The sequence below is a fragment of the Tachyglossus aculeatus genome, chromosome 18, assembly GCF_015852505.1.
Source record: "Tachyglossus aculeatus isolate mTacAcu1 chromosome 18, mTacAcu1.pri, whole genome shotgun sequence".
NCBI classification, from domain to species: Eukaryota; Metazoa; Chordata; class Mammalia; order Monotremata; family Tachyglossidae; genus Tachyglossus; species Tachyglossus aculeatus.
The window spans coordinates 3313236-3332997 of record NC_052083.1 but is presented as its reverse complement, the minus strand read 5'-3'; the positions used below and the strand labels follow the sequence as shown (position 1 = coordinate 3332997).

Here is a 19762-nt window from a genome sequence, read left to right as displayed (position 1 = left end):
GATTCCTGCAGACACTGGAAATGGGACGTGTCTAGTCTCGAGGATTATGACTTTCAAGGGGGCACTGTCGGTGAGGGAGAGGGTTTGGAGGGGAATTGTGCCATCAGGACCGCAAAACCTCCCCATGACTTTCTTCTGGTGTGCAGGGCGAGGAGACATTCAGCCCCAGCTGGACAGTGCGCTCCAAGATGTCAACGACAAGTACCTCCTTCTGGAAGAAACGGAAAAACAGGCTGTCAGGAAAGCCCTGATCGAAGAACGCAGCCGATTCTGTGCTTTCATCTCCATGCTGCGGCCAGTAATTGTAAGTTCTGGGACGTTCGGAAGGGTGACACCAGAATGTCCCCCCCCCCTTTTTTTAATGGTATTAATCGCTTACTAGGTGCCAGACAGTCTGCTAAGCGCTAGGTAGATACAGACTCATTAGGTTGGACAGTCCACATGGGGCTCACTGTCTTAATCCCCATTTTGCAGATGAGTTAACTGAGGCTGAGAGAAGTGCAGTGACTTGCTCAGGTCCACACAGCAGACAAGTGGCAGAGCCGGGATTAAAACCCAGGTCCTTCGGGCTCCCAAGCTCGGGCTGTATACCCTAGGCCATGCTGCTTCTCTAGTTGGTTGTTGGTGGCGGCATGGAGGCCAGTGTGTTTCTAGTTTGTTTTACCTGCTCAAGTCATAGAGCGGGACATCTTACACTGTCCAGGGAAAAATGTCAGGCCATCATTTAGTATCTACTGAGCTCCTCCTGTGTGGAGGGCACTGTACCAACCACCTGGGGAAATGCACCAGAGTTAATAATCCATTACCTGGGTCTTTCTGGAAGGCAGACAGATTGGACGACGATTTCAGACAGAACAGAGAGGGCAGAATGGGGGCTGGCTGGAAACTGCTCCGACTTCTACCCAGAGGCATCCGAGATGTACGATTCGCTCCTAAGGGGGAGGAATTGTGGCTGGGGATCTTTCCCATACGGAATTGATTCGGAATCTTCCTAAATGGAAGAAGCAGAAGAAGCAACCCCAGAATGCTAGAAAGTGAGAGGCCCCTAGAGACTTTCTACCCTGTGGAAATTGTGATACTTTTTTCTAAAAAAAAGGAAAATGTCTCTTTCTCAGGATGAAGAAATCTCAATGTTAGGAGAGATAACTCACCTGCAGACCATATCTGAAGATCTAAAGAGCCTCACCATGGATCCGCACAAACTGCCATCATCAAGTGAACAGGTGACACCCTGCAGGTTTTATAAGTAATAATTGTGGTGATTTGTTAAGTGCTTAATATGTGCCAAGCACCATACTAAGCACTGGGGTAGAGACAAGATAATCGGGTTGGACACAGTCCCTGTCCCACACAGGGCTCACGGCCTTAATTCCTGTTTTACAGATGAGGTAACTAAGACCCAGAGAAATGAAATGACTTGCCCAGGATCTCAGAGCAGGTGGCAGAGCCGGGATTAGAACCCAATTTCCTTTGGATGCCCAGGCTGTAGCCACTAAGCTATTTATGTTGCTTCTCTAACCAGGAGCTACAGCTGGGGCCAATCTAAGGATGAGCAGCATACCCTTAGCTCTTTGTCCGGGGTTAATTTCTGGCAGGCGTTACCTCTTTTTTCTTGTTTTTATGGTATTTGTTAAACGCATACTGTTACCAAGCTCTGTTCTAAACTCCGGGGTAGAGACAAGTTAATCAGGTCGGACGCAGTCCCTGTCCCCCATGGGGCTCACAGCCTGAGAAGGACGGAGAACTGGTACTGAATCAGGTATTGAAAAGTCCTTATTTTACAGTTGAGAAAACTGAAATTGCTCTTCAGTTCCAGTTCGGTGTCTTGGGCTCGTTTGCTCCCCTTCCCACTAATTAATGCCTGATGGCTTGTTTCCTATTACCCCTCACTCTCCTCAATTTCTCCTTCTCTGGTGGAATTCATTATTGATAACAGTCCGTGGCATTTACTGAGCGCTTATTGTGTGCAGAGCACTGTACTGAATGCCTGGGAGAGTACAACGGAGTTGGTGGACACACAAGGAGCTCACAGTCTAGACAAGACACCGTGTACAAATATTTGGATTATGTTTTTCCTTAATGATGTTGTGAAGTCGATAAAAGATATTCATGGCGTGTCTTTTCAGGACTCTCCACCAGAGAACACAATCCGGTTTTTCTCTCAGTGGTTAGAATTACGTCATCGTACTGAAGATCCAACTTAAGTCTTTTATTTTCCCTAGTTTTCTTCACCCTAATGGGGGCCCGCATTATTTAAACAGAAAACACCAGTTTTATGTCTGGAGGGAAAGTGCCTTAAGGGTGGAAACATTTATTCTTAAATTGAATGTTGTTCGTCATGTGGGGAATGGTAACTTGGAATTAAAAAAGGTTTTATGGCCAAACCTTCCCTTCCCCACAGCACCTGTATATATGTATATATGTTTGTACATATTTATTACTCTATTTTACTTGTACATATCTATTCTATTTATTTGATTTTGTTAGTATGCTTGGTTTTGTTCTCTGTCTCCCCCTTTTAGACTGTGAGCCCACTGTTGGGTAGGGACTGTCTCTATATGTTGCCAACTTGTACTTCCCAAGCGCTTAGTACAGTGCTCTGCACACAGTAAGCGCTCAATAAATACGATTGATGATGATGTTGATGAAGTAAGATTGTATTTTCCAGTAATAATGGATTGATGAGTCCTGTCCCCTTATCAGTCAGTCAAGCAGTGGCATTTCTAAGTGCTTACTGTATACAAGTGCTTCGGAAAACCTTCACTTACTAGTGTTGATATTCTGATTCTTTGGAGTTGGCACATTTCTCCCTTCATCTAATACGGGAAATAGGAACTGTGTAATCTGAAGGTCTTTTCCTTTCTTAGCAGGTATTTTACAGGATTTGCCCCCTTTTTTTCTTCTCAATTAGGTCATTCTAGATTTGAAAGGTTCTGATTACAGTTGGTCATATCAGACTCCTCCGTCCTCTCCCAGCACCACCATGTCCAGAAAATCCAGTGTTTGCAGGTAAGTGGAAGAAATGAAAGTTTGCTTTTCCATGGGGGAGAAGTGTGCGTGTGTGGGTGTGTGTATGTACATATATGTTTTGGGGGCAGGGCAGGGCAGATTTCGCATGTCCGGACCAAGGACACACATATCCTCCTGGTTGTTCTGTCTCTGAGTAGCTTCCTTTAAGTAGTTAACCTTCAGAGACATGGTACAATAAATACGATTGATTGATTGATTGATGTAAGAGCCAACTTGTACTTCCCAAGCGCTTAGTACAGTGCTCTGCACACAGTAAGCGCTCAATAAATACGATTGATTGATTGATTGATTGAGCCCTAGGCTACTATAGTGGAACAGAAGCTTATAAAACTCCAAGAAGCAGCATAGCCTAGTGAATAGAGCACAGGCTTGGGAGTCAGAAGGACCTGGGTTCTAATCCAGGCTCTGCCACTTGTCTGCTGTGTGACCTTGGGCAAGCCACTTCACTTCTGGGCCTCAGCTACCTCATTTGTAAAATGGCGATTAAGACTGTGAACTCCATGGGGAACGTGAACTGTGGCCAACATAATTAGCCCCATCCCAACCCCACAGCTTTGTCTTCATCTCTTTAAATTATATACTATAAATTATTTATTCATATTAATGTCTAATGTCTACAGTCTAGTCTTCTATACTGTAAGCTCATTATGATCAGGGCACATGCCTGCTAATTCTATTGTATTGTACTCTCCCAAGCATTCCCTACTTGTACTTCCGAAGCGCTTAGTACAGTGCTCTGCACACAGTAAGCGCTCAATAAATACGATTGATTGATTTAATACAGTGCTCTGCCCATAGGAAGGCACTCGATAAGCACCATTCATTGGATGGACTCATATCTACCCCAGCTCTTAGTACAGTGCCTGGCACATAGTAAACTCTTAACAAATACAAATGAAAAAAAAACCCTCCCCATTACGCACTTCATTACTCAGACTGAATTACTGTGAGACTGAAGCTCTTCATTACTTTCCCATCATTTGATTCATTTCATTCAGTCATTGTCATATTTATTGAGCACTTACTGTGTGCAGAGCACTGTACTAAGCGCTTGGGAAGTACAAGTCGGCAACATATAGAGACGCTCCCTACACTTATTGAGCACTTTCTGGGTACAGTGGTTGGAAGACTCCCTTCTAGACCGTGAGCCCGCTGTTGGGTAGGGACCGTCTCTATATGTTGCCAACTTGTACTTCCCAAGCGCTTAGTACAGTGCTCGGCACACAGTAAGCGCTCAGTAAATACGATTGAATGAATGAATGAGAATCCATACAATAGAGTAAGTACACAAGATCCCCGCCCTCAAGAAGTTTATTCTAATAGGACTTAAGTGCTTACCGCATCACCTCTGCATACTGACCGTGAGTGCTCAGTAAATACAGCGTGGCTCAGTGGAGAAGGGGTTGGGCTTTGGAGTCAGAGGTCATGGGTTCGAATTCCGGCTCCGCCACATGTCTGCTGTGTGACCTTGGGCAAGTCACTTAACTTCTCTGAGCCTCAGTTACCTCATCTGTAAAATGGGGATTAAGACTGTGAGCCACATGTGGGACAACTTGATCACCTTGTATCCACCCCCAGCGCTTAGAACAGTGCTCTGCACATAGTAAGTGCTTAACAAATGCTATTATTATTATTATTATTATTATTATTATTATTATTATTACCATTGGTTGATTTTTAGTAGATCCTGGTGGATGTTTTAATAATAATAATAATAATAATAATGGTATTTGTTAAGCACTTACTATGTGCGAAGCACTGTTCTAAGCGCCGGGGGGGATACAAGGCGATGAGGTTGTCCCACGTGGGGCTCACAGTCAACAGTCTTAATCCCCATTTTACAGTTGAGGTAACTGAGACGCAGAGAAGTTAAGTGCCTTGCCCAAGGTCACCCAGCTGACAAGTGGTGGAGCAGGGATTCGAACCCATGACCTCCGACTCCCAAGCCCGTGCTCTTTCCATTCATTCATTCATTCATTCAATCGTATTTATTGAGCGCTTACTGTGTGCAGAGCACCGTACCAAGCGCTTGGGAAGTACAAGTTGGCACTGAGCCATGCTGTGATGCCTGGTGCCGCCTGTGGAATTAATTGTGTCACCTTTCTTTTACCCCCTCCTCTCCCGCTCGTCCTCCCCTCTGCCTGGTCTTTCGCCCGTGACCCTCCCTCCCCGCCCTCCCCACCGTCCCCGCCGCCCCGATCCCTGGTCTCCTGGCCGCGGACGCCCCCGACAGCAGTCTGAACAGCGTGAACAGCAGCGACTCGCGGTCGAGCGGCTCCCACTCTCACTCGCCCAGCTCGCACTACCGCTATCGCGGCTCCAACCTGCCCCAGCAGGCGCCCATGAGGCTGTCGAGCGTGTCGTCCCACGACTCAGGATTCATCTCCCAGGACGCGTTCCAGTCCAAGTCGCCGTCCCCCATGCCGCCGGAAGCCCCCGGTCAGGTGAGGCCGTCCGCCTGACCCTGGGAGCCCGGGCTCTAGAGAGAGATGACAGTAACAATAATTGCGGTATTTGCGCTGGGGTGGATACAAGTAAATCAGATTAGACACAGTCCCTGTCCCACGTAGGGCTCGTGGTCTCAAGCCCCATTTTACAGATGAGGGAACTGAGGCCCAGAGAAGTGAAGTAACTTGCCCAAGGTCACACAACAGACCTTGTTGTGTGGAGCTGGGATTAGAACCCACTTCCTCTCTCAGGCCCGTGTTCTATCCATTAGGCCACGCTGCTTATCTAAATCATGACATGGGAGGAAATGTTGGCGTCTGAGAAGGATCTTCCCTGGGGTCCGTGAACTGGACTTGCTGGGGCCCCAGACTGAGATAAATTGATGGAGCAGGCTGAGCTGTCCCTCTCAGATGGCTCCGAGCGGCGAGTGCTTCTCCAGGCTCCTTTGTGGCTCGCATCCCCTCTTGGCAAATGCCCTGCTTCCCAGGGATCCCTCACCCCAAGGGTCGTAGTGAAGGAGGTATCAGACGTGAACTCGGTCCCGGGTTCTGGGCGGCAAGCTAACGCCGCATCTCTCACGGTGGTTTCTGTTTCTTCCAATGCCCCCCGGTATTGTCCGGGCATCCTTCCCGTGAGGAGATGCCCCGTCGCATCCCTCTGGGGGTCGTTCTCCCCTCTTCCTCCCAAGGGGTCTGTTTCACTAGAGGTGGCTTGGATTTAGGAAGGGGGCCAGATTGAATCATTTGCCCTCAGTTGGGTTAAAGGACTCGGTGCCCAACCCAAAGCCGTTGTGAATTCCATCGGAGGAAAGAGCAGAAGCTGTCAGCTGCGTCTGCTGAGCTTAAGAGTGTGTCTCATGCTTCTGTTGCTGCTCGCGCCAGGCCTTTTTCTCTCCCTTAGCGTCAGCAGATGGGCGCCTGGCTGGGCACCCGTTGAACGTCACGGGTCATAAAACTATAGGCCGGAGTCCACGTTGTGGGATCCAGACTGGCTGAGTGGCAGGGTGCCTCGGGGAAACTGGCTGGGTGGTTCCAGCGCCCTGCTCCCTGTCTGCTTAATCCCCGCAGACACAGCGGCACCTCCAAACGCCGAGAAAACCGGAGTGCAGAAGTGAACATCGTCAAAGCGTTTTCCGACCTCCCACTCTGTCTGGACGCTGCACTGAGCACTTGGGCCAGGCCCAAAGATAATTGAGCCAATTGATCCGCTCCCTGTCTTACCACAAAAGGAATTAATCTGAACAGAAATGTTCATACGGGAGCATTTTGATGCTGCCTCTTTTTATACTGCCAAGATTCCCTCCAAGACCTTAATGATGATGATGATGATGGCATTTATTAAGCGCTTACTATGTGCAAAGCACTGTTCTAAGCGCTGGGGAGGTTACAAGGTGATCAGGTTGTCCCACGGGGGGCTCATAGTCTTCATCCCCATTTTACAGATGAGGTAACTGAGGCACAGAGAAGTGACTTGCCCAAAGTCACACAGCTGACAATTGGCAGAGCATGCATACTTACTATATGTGGAGCACTATACTAAGAGCTTGGGAAAGTACATTAGAGTTAGTAGACATAGTTCCTCCCCTTAAGATATCATGGCAGCATGGAGGCCAGTGTTTCCAGTTTGTTTTACCTGCTGGACTCCTCATCTTCTCTAAGTTAGAATTGTCGGTCCATCACTTTGTATTTATTGAGCACCTCAGGTGCAGAGCAGTGTAACCAGTGCTTGGGGAAGTGCACGAGAGTTAGTAATCCATTCCCTGGCTTTTTTTGGAGAGCAAACAGACGGGATGATGACTTCAGATGGTGCGGAGAGGACAAATGGAGAGCTGGCTGGAAACTGCTCAGTCTACTGTGAGCAGACCACCGTACTGAGCACTTGGGGGACTACGGTACAATAAACTTAGGAGCACAATCCCTGTCCTCATGGAGTTTACCATTTATCCTCAGAATCAGGATCCGTGTGGCATCCATAAGCCTATAGTTTTATTTTCTTTTTCTTCAGAGAAAAGAAGGTGCTCATCCTTGCTGGGGATGCTTCCGCTCGGTTTTCGAAGGGTCTCGCCTTTTCTCTTCTTGTGCAGCACGAATAGAGCTTGTAGATCAGGGGAATAGGAAATCAGGTAGACCCAGGGAGAATGGAAATTCTGGGCTCATGAGTCTACAGTGGAGTTTTACCCTTCTACCCCGTATACCAAGGTATTTTCACAAGTGGGTATTGAAACGTGGCGGAGTCAAGAAGCCAACGGATCGGTTGGCTTGACTGTCACGTTGGGAGAGGATCGCTTTGGAAGGGAATGATGTCACTCCTTTGAATCAGAGTGGTGGGAGAAGTGAAAAAAGCTTGTGAGGCCTGCCCCAGCCCAGTGGGAAGCTGCACACCCCAGATCCATGAGCCCCTCCTCAGCCAGTTTGGCTAGTCATAGGAAAGTAGTTCATTCTGATGAATCCCCCTCCACAGCTCCAGTTAGAAGTGGCTGTGTTCACTCTTCCTCATCCCGTCATTTTCCCGCTTACTTGGGCAAAGGCAAGGAGTTAAACAGATCAAGAACCTAAAGCAAACAGGCTCGACAAATCAGCGCTAATGTACTAAGTGCTTGGAAGAGTACACTGTAACAGAGTTGGTAGACACGTTCCCCGCCCACAACGAGCTTACAGTCTAGAGGGGAGACAGACATTAAAATAAATCAGTTATGGATATGGCCATAAGCGCTGTGGGGCTGAGGGAGGGGAGAATAAAGGAAGCCAATCAGGGCAACTCAGAAGGGAGTGGGTGAAGAAATGAGGGCTTAGTCAGGGAAGGCCCCTTGGAGGAGATGTGGCTTTTGGAGGTGGGGAGAGTAATTGTCTGTTGGATATGAAGAGGGTGGGCGTCCAGGCCAAAGGTGGGACATGGGCGAGAGGTTGGTGGCTAGATAGATGAGATCAAAGTTCAGGGAGAAGGTAGGCATTAGCATTATCTAGCTCCTGTTGGAAAGCTAGATTTGAAGAACGGCTTTGAGTCGATCGAGCCCCCTTTGGTCTTGAAGGCCGAGTTCTCCCGAGGTAGATCGGCCTCAAAATGGGCATCGGCCTACAGCCCACGTCAGCGCCATTCTCCACTGGAGGCCCCAAGCAATGGCGATGAGAAGAATTTAGAGAGAACTGTGCTCAAGTCTGAAAGCAATGCCTCTGGTTGCAGAGAGATTCCATAACCAGTGGAAACGAGTGCTGTTAATCCCAAGAGTTGATCTGGGAAGCTAAGCACGAGGCTGGGCTCCACTACCCCGGTCTGCAGGAGTAGGTCCTCAGGGAGAAAGGGAGGTGAGGAGTTACTGGGGACCCCTTCCTCCGGCCGCTGGAATAGGGGTGCTTTGAGGAATGGCTTTCCACGTGTGCTCGGAGGGTCTCGCTTCGGCCTGCTGCCCGAGGGCAGGCCTCGGAATCCGGCTCACTGTCCGTCGTGCCGCTCAAAACCTGACCGAAAGCTCCGTGTGCCTTACGCGCAGGGTACCGCGATCTGGACAGAGATTCCTAACCCTCTGCTTCTCTCATCCTTCCCTCTTCTCCTGCGTGTGTGTCCGTCTCTCTCTGCGTGTGCTTCTCCCCCACCCCCCCACCCCGGCACCCACCCCCTCCTCCGTCCCCGGCGGCTTGTTTCTGTTTTTTTTTTTTTTTGTCTTTTGTACTTCCTTTTCCTCGCGCTGCCTTGGTGCCGATCCTGCCGCAGAACTCGTCCAGCTCCGCCTCTTCCGAAGCGTCGGAAACCTGCCAGTCAGTGAGCGAGTGCAGCTCCCCCACCTCAGTCAGCTCAGGCTCCACCATGGGGGCGTGGGCCTCCACAGAGAAGGTGAAGAGCAGAACCCCGGCCCGTTAGCCCCCAACAGAACCGTCGCTCCCCTCCCTCCCCCTCAACCGCGGACAATCGCAAACCGGGTCACTCTCCGTTGGGCAGCGGACGGACAGGCTTGCGGGTGGGAAAGAGCCCGTCCCGAGATGGGGCCTGGTTAGAAAGGGGGTGATCGCGGGAGTCAAGGGCTCACCGGGGGTGCGTGTGGAGACTCCCCTCCGTGTCCTCCTGTTTTTTCATGGCCCGGCGCCGTGGGAACGTATCATTTCAGACATGTCACAGCTCACACCTTTAGCCTCCTTTTCATTTGAGAACCTTTTGTTTCAATCTCTAGGGTTTGCTGGGAGCCGCGTGCACCTTTGGAAGCAGTGGGGGTGGACGGTCCGTTTTTGGGCGCCCTTTGGAATTTAATGGTTGGGCGCTGGGCACGGCAGTTAGCGAATTGGGAAAGTGAGGAAACGAACGGAGGGAATGAAGCTCCCCGGCTCAGGCCTGCCGTGCCAAGTTATTCCAAAATGAGATTGAATCCTTGTGGAACTTTTTCCCGCTTCCCGGCCCGCCTCATCAATCCCTAGTCCCCGACCGCACATCCCCGTTGTTTTGCTTTCAAATCCCGTCTCCCGGTTTTTTGCTTTTCTGTAGAATCCGCCAAAGCCATCTGTATTTCCACATTCATCTTATGTTAATTTTTTCCTTTTTTGTTTTGTTTTTTTTGTTTTCCGTTTTGTTTTGTTTCCAGTTGTCTAACGGGTTTTATCACTGTAGCGAGCCCTATGTAGCATCGGGGGGGCTGGCAGGCCTTTTCCCTCATTACCTGCCTGCCTCCCGTGTGGCCCCTCGGGGGGCCCCTGGCCACCCTCCAGACAACGCTCATTATTACACCATTGGCCCGGGCATGTTACCGTCATCTAAGATCCCTAGCTGGAAGGTTTGTGCCTCTCATTTGCTCTCTCTCAGCCTCCTCTGCCCTTCCCACTTCTCTCTCTCTCCCTCTCTCTCTCCTTCTCCCCCCCACACCCATATAAACACACACCCTTTTTCTGCCACCCTTCCCCTCTCCCGACCTGCAGTGCCCACTTCTCACTCTCTGTTTGGCTCTCCTTTTCGGATAACAGCCCTTCAAGGTCAACCCCTAACCGCAAAACCCCACGTGGGGTTGAGGATCTCGTCGATGGGTTATTTTATTCAACCCCGCCTTTCTTGGGTCAGACGTGATTATGAGGAGGGGGAAGCCAACAGCACCGAAAAGGAAAATGGCAGGTGGCGAGGCAGTCAGTCAGTAGTATTTACTGAGCACTTACTATGTGCAGAACACGACACTAAGAACTTGGGAGAGTAGAATAGAGTTAGTAGACATGATCTCTGCCGTCAAAGAACCCACAGTCCAGCGGGGGAGATAGGCACTAAAAGAACTGACAGACTGGGAGGAAGAAAGAAAAGGGGATTTTTTTTTTTACATGTGACAGTGGACTTTATTTCAGTCTCACTTTGGACTCAGGTCCTCTGAAAGAGGACAGGTCCTTTGCAGAGTCCTGAATTGGTCAGACCTAGGATTACAATTAATCAATAATGATATTGATTGAGTGCTTAGTGTGTGCAGAGCACTCAGCGCTTGGGAGAATATAGCAAAATGGAGTTGGTAGACCCAATCCCAGCCTCAAGGAGCTCACCCTCTAGCCGGGGAGACAGGCCTTAAAATAAATTACAGATGGGGAAGCAGTAATAAGGGCTGGGGGTGGGGTAAGAAGTATTTTGACAGAATCATAACTTGTTTCCAGAGGCAAGAGCCAGGTGCCACTGTCACCTGTGTTTGTAGGATCCAGATCTCCTAGGCTCTACCGTCTCTCCTCTCTGTTTTGTCCCGCAACGTGGGAGCTTTTCTCCCCGTCCTTCAGACATGTAGAGCTTTCAGTGCTCAGGAGGAAGGACTTAGCACTTCCCATCTTCTTAACCATCACCTAGGCCAGACCCCACTTGGGTACAGTGGATTTCCAAAAAAAAAAAAGGTGGGGGGTTGTTGTCAGAAAATCCTTACTACAGTGAACTTCATGTTAGCCAACAAGGCCAGAGAGTTCTTAATCACTTAGTACACTTAGTGTGCTCTGCATACACAGTAAGCGCTCAGTAAATACGATTGAATGAATGAATGAATCACTGAACTTCCTCATATTGGAGAAATGCAGGGAGAGAAAAGGGTTTCACCTAGGGAAGTCATGTCAGGGGTGCAGTGTTTACACTCACCTCCTTACTTAAGTATTTTCCAGCTCCTGTTTTAAAGGAGCAGGCAATCAATCAGTCGATATTGTTTTTGACTGCTTATTGATATGTTTGAGCGCTTGCTCTGTGCCGAGCACTGACTAAGCACTTAGGAGGGTAACAGTACCAACAGGAATAATTATGGCATCTGTTAAGTGCTTTAATACATGGGCAAGCACAGTTCTGAGCAGAGCTCACCATTTAGAGGTCCAAAACGGGCTCTGTAGCCATCCCCCTCTCCCCCTTCCCTACCTCCCCTAAAATCAGGCAGGGCTCTTCTGGTCTGGGTGGGGTCCTTCCGTGCTTTGATGGGTGCTGCCCCTCTCGGGAATTAGCTGTAGGCCTCTCCGGCCTAAAGCAGTAGCCCGGTAAAGCGAGTCCCACGCTAACAGTTGTTGTTTCTGTTCAGGACTGGGCTAAGCCCGGTCCCTACGACCAGCCCGTGGTGAATACCCTGCAGCGCCGCAAAGAGAAGCGTGAGCTGGACCCCAATGCCAACGGAGGAGTGCCCAGCATCCCCCCTGCCCCCCCGGAGGAAGCCCAGAGGCCTCGGAGTATGACGGTTTCAGCTGCCACCAGGGTGATGCTTTTATTTTCCGTATCGAGTTGAGCCTAAGCCATTTGCAGCGCCGGGCTCTCTTCCCTTCCTCCTTTCCCTCCGGGCCCCCGACCCCAACTTTGCCATAGCTTGCAGGCCGAAATCGTGAGGACGTCAGTCAGCCGGTCAGTCCGTGGTATTTATTGAGCGATTACTGCGAGCGGGGCACTGTACAGAGCGCTTGGGAGAGTGCGTGCAACAATATAACAGACACATTCCCTGCCCTCAGCAAGCTTACAGTCTAGAGGGGGATGTCTGAGCCAGACTGGGTTTGGAGACCCAGTCTCCGTCACTTGGAAGTGAGTAGCCGTGACCTGGAGGAAGTCTTTGGGACCTCTTTGCTCTAGCAAGTGGGAGAGGGCCTGGCTATTGGAAAGAAATACCCCCCCAGTCCTTTAGCAACTCAAGCCCGCTGTTCAGTCTTCCCCCATCCTCCCTCTGGCAAGAACTCCCTCCCCCTTCACATCCAACATATCACTGCTATCACCGTCTTCAAAGTTCTCCCAAGTCACAGTAATCAATCAATCAATCAGTGCTATTTACTGAACACTTACTATGTGCAGAGCGCTCTGTTAAGCACTTGGGAGAAAGTACAATGCAACAGAGTTGGGAGACATTTTACCTGTTAACAAAAAGCTTCCATCTCTTCCAAGAAGCCTTCCTTAACTAATACCTCATTTGCCCCACCCTATTTTCTCTCCCTTTTTCCTCATCTTTGCACTGGGGTCTATACCCCTTAAGAACTTCGATATTCATCCTACTCCCAATTCCAAAGCATTTGTTGTCCAGATCCTTATACATATTTATTACTCTATTTATTTATTTATTTATTTATTTATTTTGCTTGTACATTTCTATCCTATTTATTTTATTTTGTTGGTATGTTTGGTTCTGTTCTCTGTCTCCCCCTTTTAGACTGTGAACTCACTGTTGGGTAGGGACTGTCTCTATGTGTTGCCAATTTGTACTTCCCAAGCGCTTAGTACAGTGCTCTGCACATAGTAAGCGCTCAATAAATACGATTGATTGATTGATTGATTATACTTTGCTGCTTCCCTTGGGTGTAATATATATATATATATATTTACATATTTATTACTCTATTTATTTATTTATTTTACTTGTACATATCTATCCTATTTATTTTATTTTGTTAGTATGTTTGGTTTTGTTCTCTGTCTCCCCCTTTTAGACTGTGAGCCCACTGTTGGGTAGGGACTGTCTCTATATGTTGCCAGTTTGTACTTCCCAAGCGCTTAGTACAGTGCTCTGCACATAGTAAGCGCTCAATAAATACGATTGATGATGATGATGATAATATATTTTCATCCCCGTGTCCCCCACTAGGTTTTAAGCTTTTTGAGGGTAGGGATCAAGTCTACCAATAACGGAATAATGACAATAATAATGATAATTACAGTTCTTAAGCACTCACTCTGTGCCAAGCTCTGTACTCCAGCGCTTAGAACAGTACTTTGCACATAGTAAGCGCTTAACAAATGCCATCGTTATTATTACTGAGCACAGAAGAAGATCCAGGATAATCAGGTTGGACACATCTGCGGTCCCCTATGTGGTGCACAGTCTAAGGAAGAGGGAGTATAATTTAATCCTCGCTTTACAGTCAATCAGTACTATTTCATCATCATCAATCGTATTTATTGAGCGCTTACTATGTGCAGAGCACTGTACTAAGCGCTTGGGACGTACAAATTGGCAACATATAGAGACAGTCCCTACCCAACAGTGGGCTCACAGTCTAAAAGACTATTTGAGAGATTACTGTGTGAGGCGCGCTGTACTAAGTGCTTGGGAAAGTACCGTGAAGCTGACTTGGTAGACGTGTTCCCTGTCCAATCAATCAATCAATCGTATTTATTGAGCGCTTACTATGTGCAGGGCACTGTACTAAGCGCTTGGGAAGTACAAATTGGCAACACATAGAGACAGTCCCTACCCAACAGTGGGCTCACAGTCTAAAAGGGGGAGACAGAGAACAGAACCAAACATACCAACAAAATAAAATAAATAGGATAGAAGGCAGGAGGAGATGCGAGCCTGGAGGGAGGGGGAGAGAGCAGGGGCAGAGATGTAGATCTGGGTGTCCACAGCGAGCTTCCAGTCTAGAGAGGGGAAACAGAGAAGTTAAATGACTTGCCCAAGGTCATGCAGACCAGCGACAGAGAGGGGATTAGAACCCGCTGTTTAGGGACCGTCTCTGTATGTTGCCAACTTGTACTTCCCAAGCGCTTAGTACAGTGCTCTGCACACAGTAAGTGCTCAATAAATCCGATTGAATGAACCTACATCTTGTGACTCCTGGACCGGATCAATCAGTGGTATTTTTTGAGCGCTTACTGTGTGCAGAGCCCCAGACTACCGGGGAAAAGGTCCTCCCAGCCTCTTCCCTGGGTGGGGGAGGAACCTGAGGGTGCCGCTCATCCCCCTCCCCCCGGGACCCCAACCTCATGGCCTTGTTCGTCCCCAGCCCGGTGAGGAGATGGAGGCCTGTGAGGAGCTGGCGCTCGCCCTGTCTCGAGGCCTGCAGCTGGATACCCAGAGGAGCAGCCGGGACTCCCTGCAGTGCTCCAGCGGGTACAGCACCCAGACCACTACGCCCTGCTGTTCCGAGGACACGATTCCCTCACAAGGTAAACCGGGAGCCTCGGGTCTCTCGTCAACAACCCCTCCCTCTTCTGCCCCCCGCCACGTCTGGGATCGTTCATCGGGAAGGCCCCCCTGTGCTGGTTCGGGACTTCTGGCTCGTAGAGGTGCCCAGAGAGGTGGCCCTGTGCCTGAGGTGAAGAAAGCATGGGGGACCGGTCACATAAAATCCCGTTGCCCCCACCCCACATCTTCCCGAGGCAGAAATCTGAAGGCCCTTTCTGTCCATTTGAAGCAGCCTTGCAGAGAGCTTCAAGCTGCCTGCCCATGACATTTTCGAGGTGCCTCGATTTGACCCATTTTACTAATGTAGCAGTAATTCGTCCGATCAATCAATCAATCAGTCGTATTTATTGAGCGCTTACTGTGTGCAGAGCACTGTACTAAGCGCTTGGGAAGTACAAGTTGGCAACATATACAGACAGTCCCTACCCAACAGTGGGCTCACAGTCTGATGGCCACCAACACCAGAAGATGCATAGAGGCGATTCTTTTTTTTTTTTAAACGGTATTTGTTGAGCGCTTAACTATGTGCCAGGGACTTTACTAAGCACGGAGGGTCGATACGAGGTTGGACACAGTCCATCTCCCTCTTCATATCGGGCAGATAACCACTCTCCCCACCTCCGAAGCCATATTGAGGGCACGTCTCCAAGAGGCCTTCCTTGACTAAGCCCTCATTTCATTTATTCATTCACTCAATCGTATTTATTGAGCGCTTACTGTGTGCAGAGCACTGTACTAAGCGCTTGGGAAGTACAAGTTGGCAACATAGAGAGACGGTCCCTACCCAACAGTGGGCTGATACTGAGAGAAGGCAGGCGATCTCCTCTTCCTCCACTCCCTTCTGTGTCTTTGTACTATACAATACAGAGTTGCTAGATATGTTCCCGGCCCAGCTTACAGTCTGGAAGGGGAGACAGACGTTAATATAAATAAACTTCAGCTAAGGACATAAGTGCCTTGCGGCTGACGGAGGAGCGAATAAAGGGAGCAAATCTAAGTGCAAGGGCGAAGCGGAAGAGAGTGGGAAATGAGGGCTTAGGGAAGGCCTCGTGGGCGAGATGTGCCTTCAAAAAGGCTTTGAAGGAGGGGAGGGTGACCGTCCGTCCGATACGAAGGGGGAAGGTGTTACCAGGCCAGACAAAAGGCGTGGGTGAGAGGTAAGGTAACGTAGCCCAAGGTAAGTTGTCTGTTGTTCGGCCTTCTTGTTGGAACCTTGAATTGTTCAGCTAGCAATCCCTTGTTGTAGGAAAGACCCGGTTCGTCATTCAGCCCATCCCGTTGGCCCTTCTGGGCGTCCCCTTGGCGGGGTGCTCTCTTCCCCCGGTTTCCCACTGAGGAAATCTAAGCGAGAGGTCCGGTCCTCTCCAGGGGACACAGGGGCAGAGCCTGGTGAGGATGGGGACCCTTCGCTAGCCTACCCAAAGGCTGGGCCTCCCTGCCTCTTGGCGGCCAGCGGAGCGGGGTGGAGACGAGCCCGCCGCCCCAGCCGGTTTCTAACCGGGCCGTTTCCCTCAGTTTCAGATTACGATTATTTCTCCGTAAGCGGCGACCAGGAGGCCGAGCAGCAAGAGTTCGACAAGTCCTCCACCATCCCCAGGAACAGCGACATCAGCCAGTCGTACCGCAGGATGTTTCAGACCAAGCGCCCGGCGTCGACGGCCGGCCTGCCCACCTCCCTCGGCCCCGTGATGGTGACCCCCGGCGTGGCCACCATCCGGCGGACCCCCTCCACCAAGCCGTCGGTCCGGCGGGGGGCCGCGGGGGCCGGCCCCATCCCCATCAAGACCCCAGTCATCCCAGTCAAGACCCCGACGGTGCCGGACCTCCCGGGCGGGTTTCTGGGCCCTCAGGGTGGGGTGGAGGAGGGCCCGGAGCCCAGCCCCGAGTCTCCTCCCGCCGGCGAGGGCCCCCAGGGCGGGGGCGGCAGGGGCGGCGGGGGCATGCCCTCCTCCCTGTGGAGCGGCCAGGCGTCCGTCAACCCCCCGGCGCCCGGCCCCAAGCCCGCCGAGGAGCAGAGACAGGCGGCGGCCGAAGGCGTGGCGGAAGAAGCGGAGAGGGCCGGCTCCTCGGAGGGCGACCCCGGAGAGCCAGGGGCCGGGGCCGCCCCGCAAGGAGAAGACATGCTGAACGCCATCCGACGCGGCGTGAAGCTGAAGAAGACGCTGACCAACGACCGCTCGGCCCCTCGCCTCTCCTAGGGTCGGGAGGACCGCCCTCCCGCCCCCAGAAATCCGGTTTCGTCTCCGTCCGTTCCCACCTGCCGTCGAACCCAACCAACCAAACCGTCTCTGGGAAACGCCGACTTGACCGGGTCTCTGGAGACACCCTCCACGAGGAAACAAAAGAGCAAAAGCACCCAGAGTCACCGACGGATCCCCAGTTGGTGTTTTAATCTGTAAATATGCTCCCGCCCCCCGGGGCCCCACCCTGCCCCCGAGAACCATAGCTTGTTTTCATTTCCTTGGACGGTGCCAAATCCCATCGGACTTTTTTATAGAAACCTTTGTACAATTTTAAATGCGTAAGGAGGCAGGGGAGGAACCATAAAGTAGCTGACTTGGGCAAAGGGGCGGACACGCCTGGCTCTCTTGCCGGCGTCCGTAGGCGCGTTGGGATAGCATGGTTTGAATGAAGCCACATCGAGCTTATTCCATACAGATGAAATTGTACTCTCCCGAGAGCTTAGGACAGCGCTCTGCACGTAGTAAGCGCTCGGTAAATACCATAGGTGATGATGACGCGGTGGGCGAGGAGCGAATCCTCATTTAGACCTGCGTCTCGTCGGGGGAGCCGGGAGGAACCGTTGACGACAAAGCAATAGAACACGCGAAATAAAGCTGGAAACGATAGCTTGTGATGGGCGGGGATGGGGAGGATGGGGAAAATGGGGGGTGGGGGGAGAAGGCGGGGAGGGGACCATCGTAACATAGCGGTCGCCGTTCCACAATAGTAGCCCAGCGGGTCGGATTATCAGTCGCCTCACGGCCGACCCATCCTAACAAGCCATACTGGATTGCAGCGTTTGTTATCGTGGGGGTCGCAAGGACTGGCAGTTTCTCCGCAGTCCCCCTCGACGGCCCGACCTGCCCCCCGCGTACGGCTCTACTTACATAGGCTTAGACTTCTTCACTCACTTTTTCCGTCGTGTTCATGCTCTCGTTGACCCCCGACCCCCCAAGTCCATCCAGAAGGGTATGGCGATTTCTAAAATGTGCAAACATTTAACCGACGACTTTGCAGGGAGTTCGTAGATGTATTCCAATGCCTTTTACGTATTCGTGCCCAGCAGGCTGGGCGCCCGGAGAAGCCCAAATATTTTGAGAAGACGTGAACGGATCGAATGAGGGTAAAGAGTTTGGAAACGCACGCGTTCCGGTCCGGGGGCTTGTTTTTCTAACCTTCTTTTCAACGGCAGTTAACGTCGCCTTCGTGTCCAACATCAGAAAGGAAGAACCGAGGATTAATTTCTTGTCACCGGAAGTCCGACCACGCTGCCGCCTTTTTTGTATTTTCGGAAACGTTACCGACGGGAAGGATTTCGGCGGGCGGTGTTTCTGCGGTAGGATCCGGTGCGCTCCGCACCTCCTAAAGCCAACAAAAATTGGCAGATGGTGAGATGCCCGTGAGGACGGCGGCGGGGAAGGGGTGGGGGGTCCGCCGGTGGTCGTGACTTGGCTCAGATCACCGAATTAAAACACCACCACCACCCAACCAACCCCCCTGGGCTGGTTTCCCACCAAAACCTCTGTGGATTTCCGTCGGCTCGAGTCTCTGACTACATAACTTTATGCTTTACTACATTATCGCCTTGGGTGTGAGACTTCGTGTAGCTGTACAGTCCCTGTTCTCTAGAACATTTACACTGCTGTGGTCGCTTACGCCATTTTATGTTATGGCTTGAACGCAAAGGCATGATTATTAGAAACTATTTAAACCTTCCTTTCTTTGAAAAACAAGCTCCTTTCAGAATATAATCAACAGTAGTGCCTGTGGTTTAGCCCACCTATCTCGATGACAAAAAAAAAGAATAGCTGGTGCATTGTGCATTTGACGCTTGAGACGCTTTTTGCTCCAGCGAAAGCCGTTGCGAGGTGATTACAGTAGTTATAGAGTGGTATTTTAAACCTGGGAAATCAATGGCTGTAAACTGTACAGGAGTACAGCTTTTCACTTGTTTAGTTCTTTAAACGTTAGTATAACCTCAGTAAATTTAATATAAAAATGTCGCCAAACTCAACGTAGAAAGAATGTGACAAAACACTTTGGATAGTTCTATTGTTTGTGTTTTTGCATATTGTAAAAGCAGTGTCACGGCTAAAAATAATTAAAAAAAAAATGTTTCTAATCGTAAATTATTGTGGTTTAGTTGCTAGTTTGTACTGAGAGTTGACCTCTCCCCGTGCGGGTTTTTTTTTTTTTTTTGTTCTTAACAACTGGTATAATCGCTGTAGTCGTGTCTCCCTTCTACATTGTAACAATCGCTTCAGCCTACACTATAAATAAAGGATAGCTGGATATAAATCCTGTCTTCCCGTCCTTCCTAAAATCCTCGTGCGTGTGCGTTGGCTGCTAAGGGATGCCGCGGGTGGTTCAGTAAGACTTGCTGGGAACTGTTTCACCTATAACCCCCATTTGGTTGAAGGTCCTTGAGCCCTTTCAGACCAGACGTTGTTGCCAATACGTTGCCAATTTGTACTTCCCAAGCGCTTCGCACAGTGCTCTGCACATAGTAAGCGCTCAATAAATACGATTGATGACGAGGATGATGATGAGCCGTACACCGAGTTCTGCCGTAGTGGGGTTTCTCCTTATCTATCCTGGCTACGACACGAACGGGTCATCATCATCAGTCGTATTTATTGAGCGCTTACTGCGTGCTGAGCACTGTACTAAGCGCTTGGGAAGTACAAGTTGGCAACGTATAGAGGTCGA

General features: G+C 50.2%; 1 protein-coding gene across 8 annotated transcripts in view; it reads left to right on the top strand.

Moving 5' to 3' along the window:
- Nucleotides 1–17117, top strand: part of MTSS1 (MTSS I-BAR domain containing 1) — a 128112-nt gene extending 110995 nt beyond the window's left edge. For 2 of the 8 annotated variants that reach the window (XM_038759968.1, XM_038759962.1), the window contains 9 exons: nucleotides 147–304; nucleotides 1116–1223; nucleotides 2912–3009; nucleotides 5264–5474; nucleotides 9187–9306; nucleotides 10046–10234; nucleotides 11972–12142; nucleotides 14649–14811; nucleotides 16346–17117. In XM_038759968.1, the coding sequence (XP_038615896.1) occupies nucleotides 147–304; nucleotides 1116–1223; nucleotides 2912–3009; nucleotides 5264–5474; nucleotides 9187–9306; nucleotides 10046–10234; nucleotides 11972–12142; nucleotides 14649–14811; nucleotides 16346–17028 (1901 nt within the window). In that variant the 3' untranslated portion in view covers nucleotides 17029–17117. The remainder of the gene's footprint in view (nucleotides 1–146; nucleotides 305–1115; nucleotides 1224–2911; nucleotides 3010–5263; nucleotides 5475–9186; nucleotides 9307–10045; nucleotides 10235–11971; nucleotides 12143–14648; nucleotides 14812–16345) is intronic. The other 6 variants (XM_038759969.1, XM_038759963.1, XM_038759965.1 and 3 more) reach the window with 3 other exon arrangements.
- Nucleotides 17118–19762: the final 2645 nt, after the last annotated feature.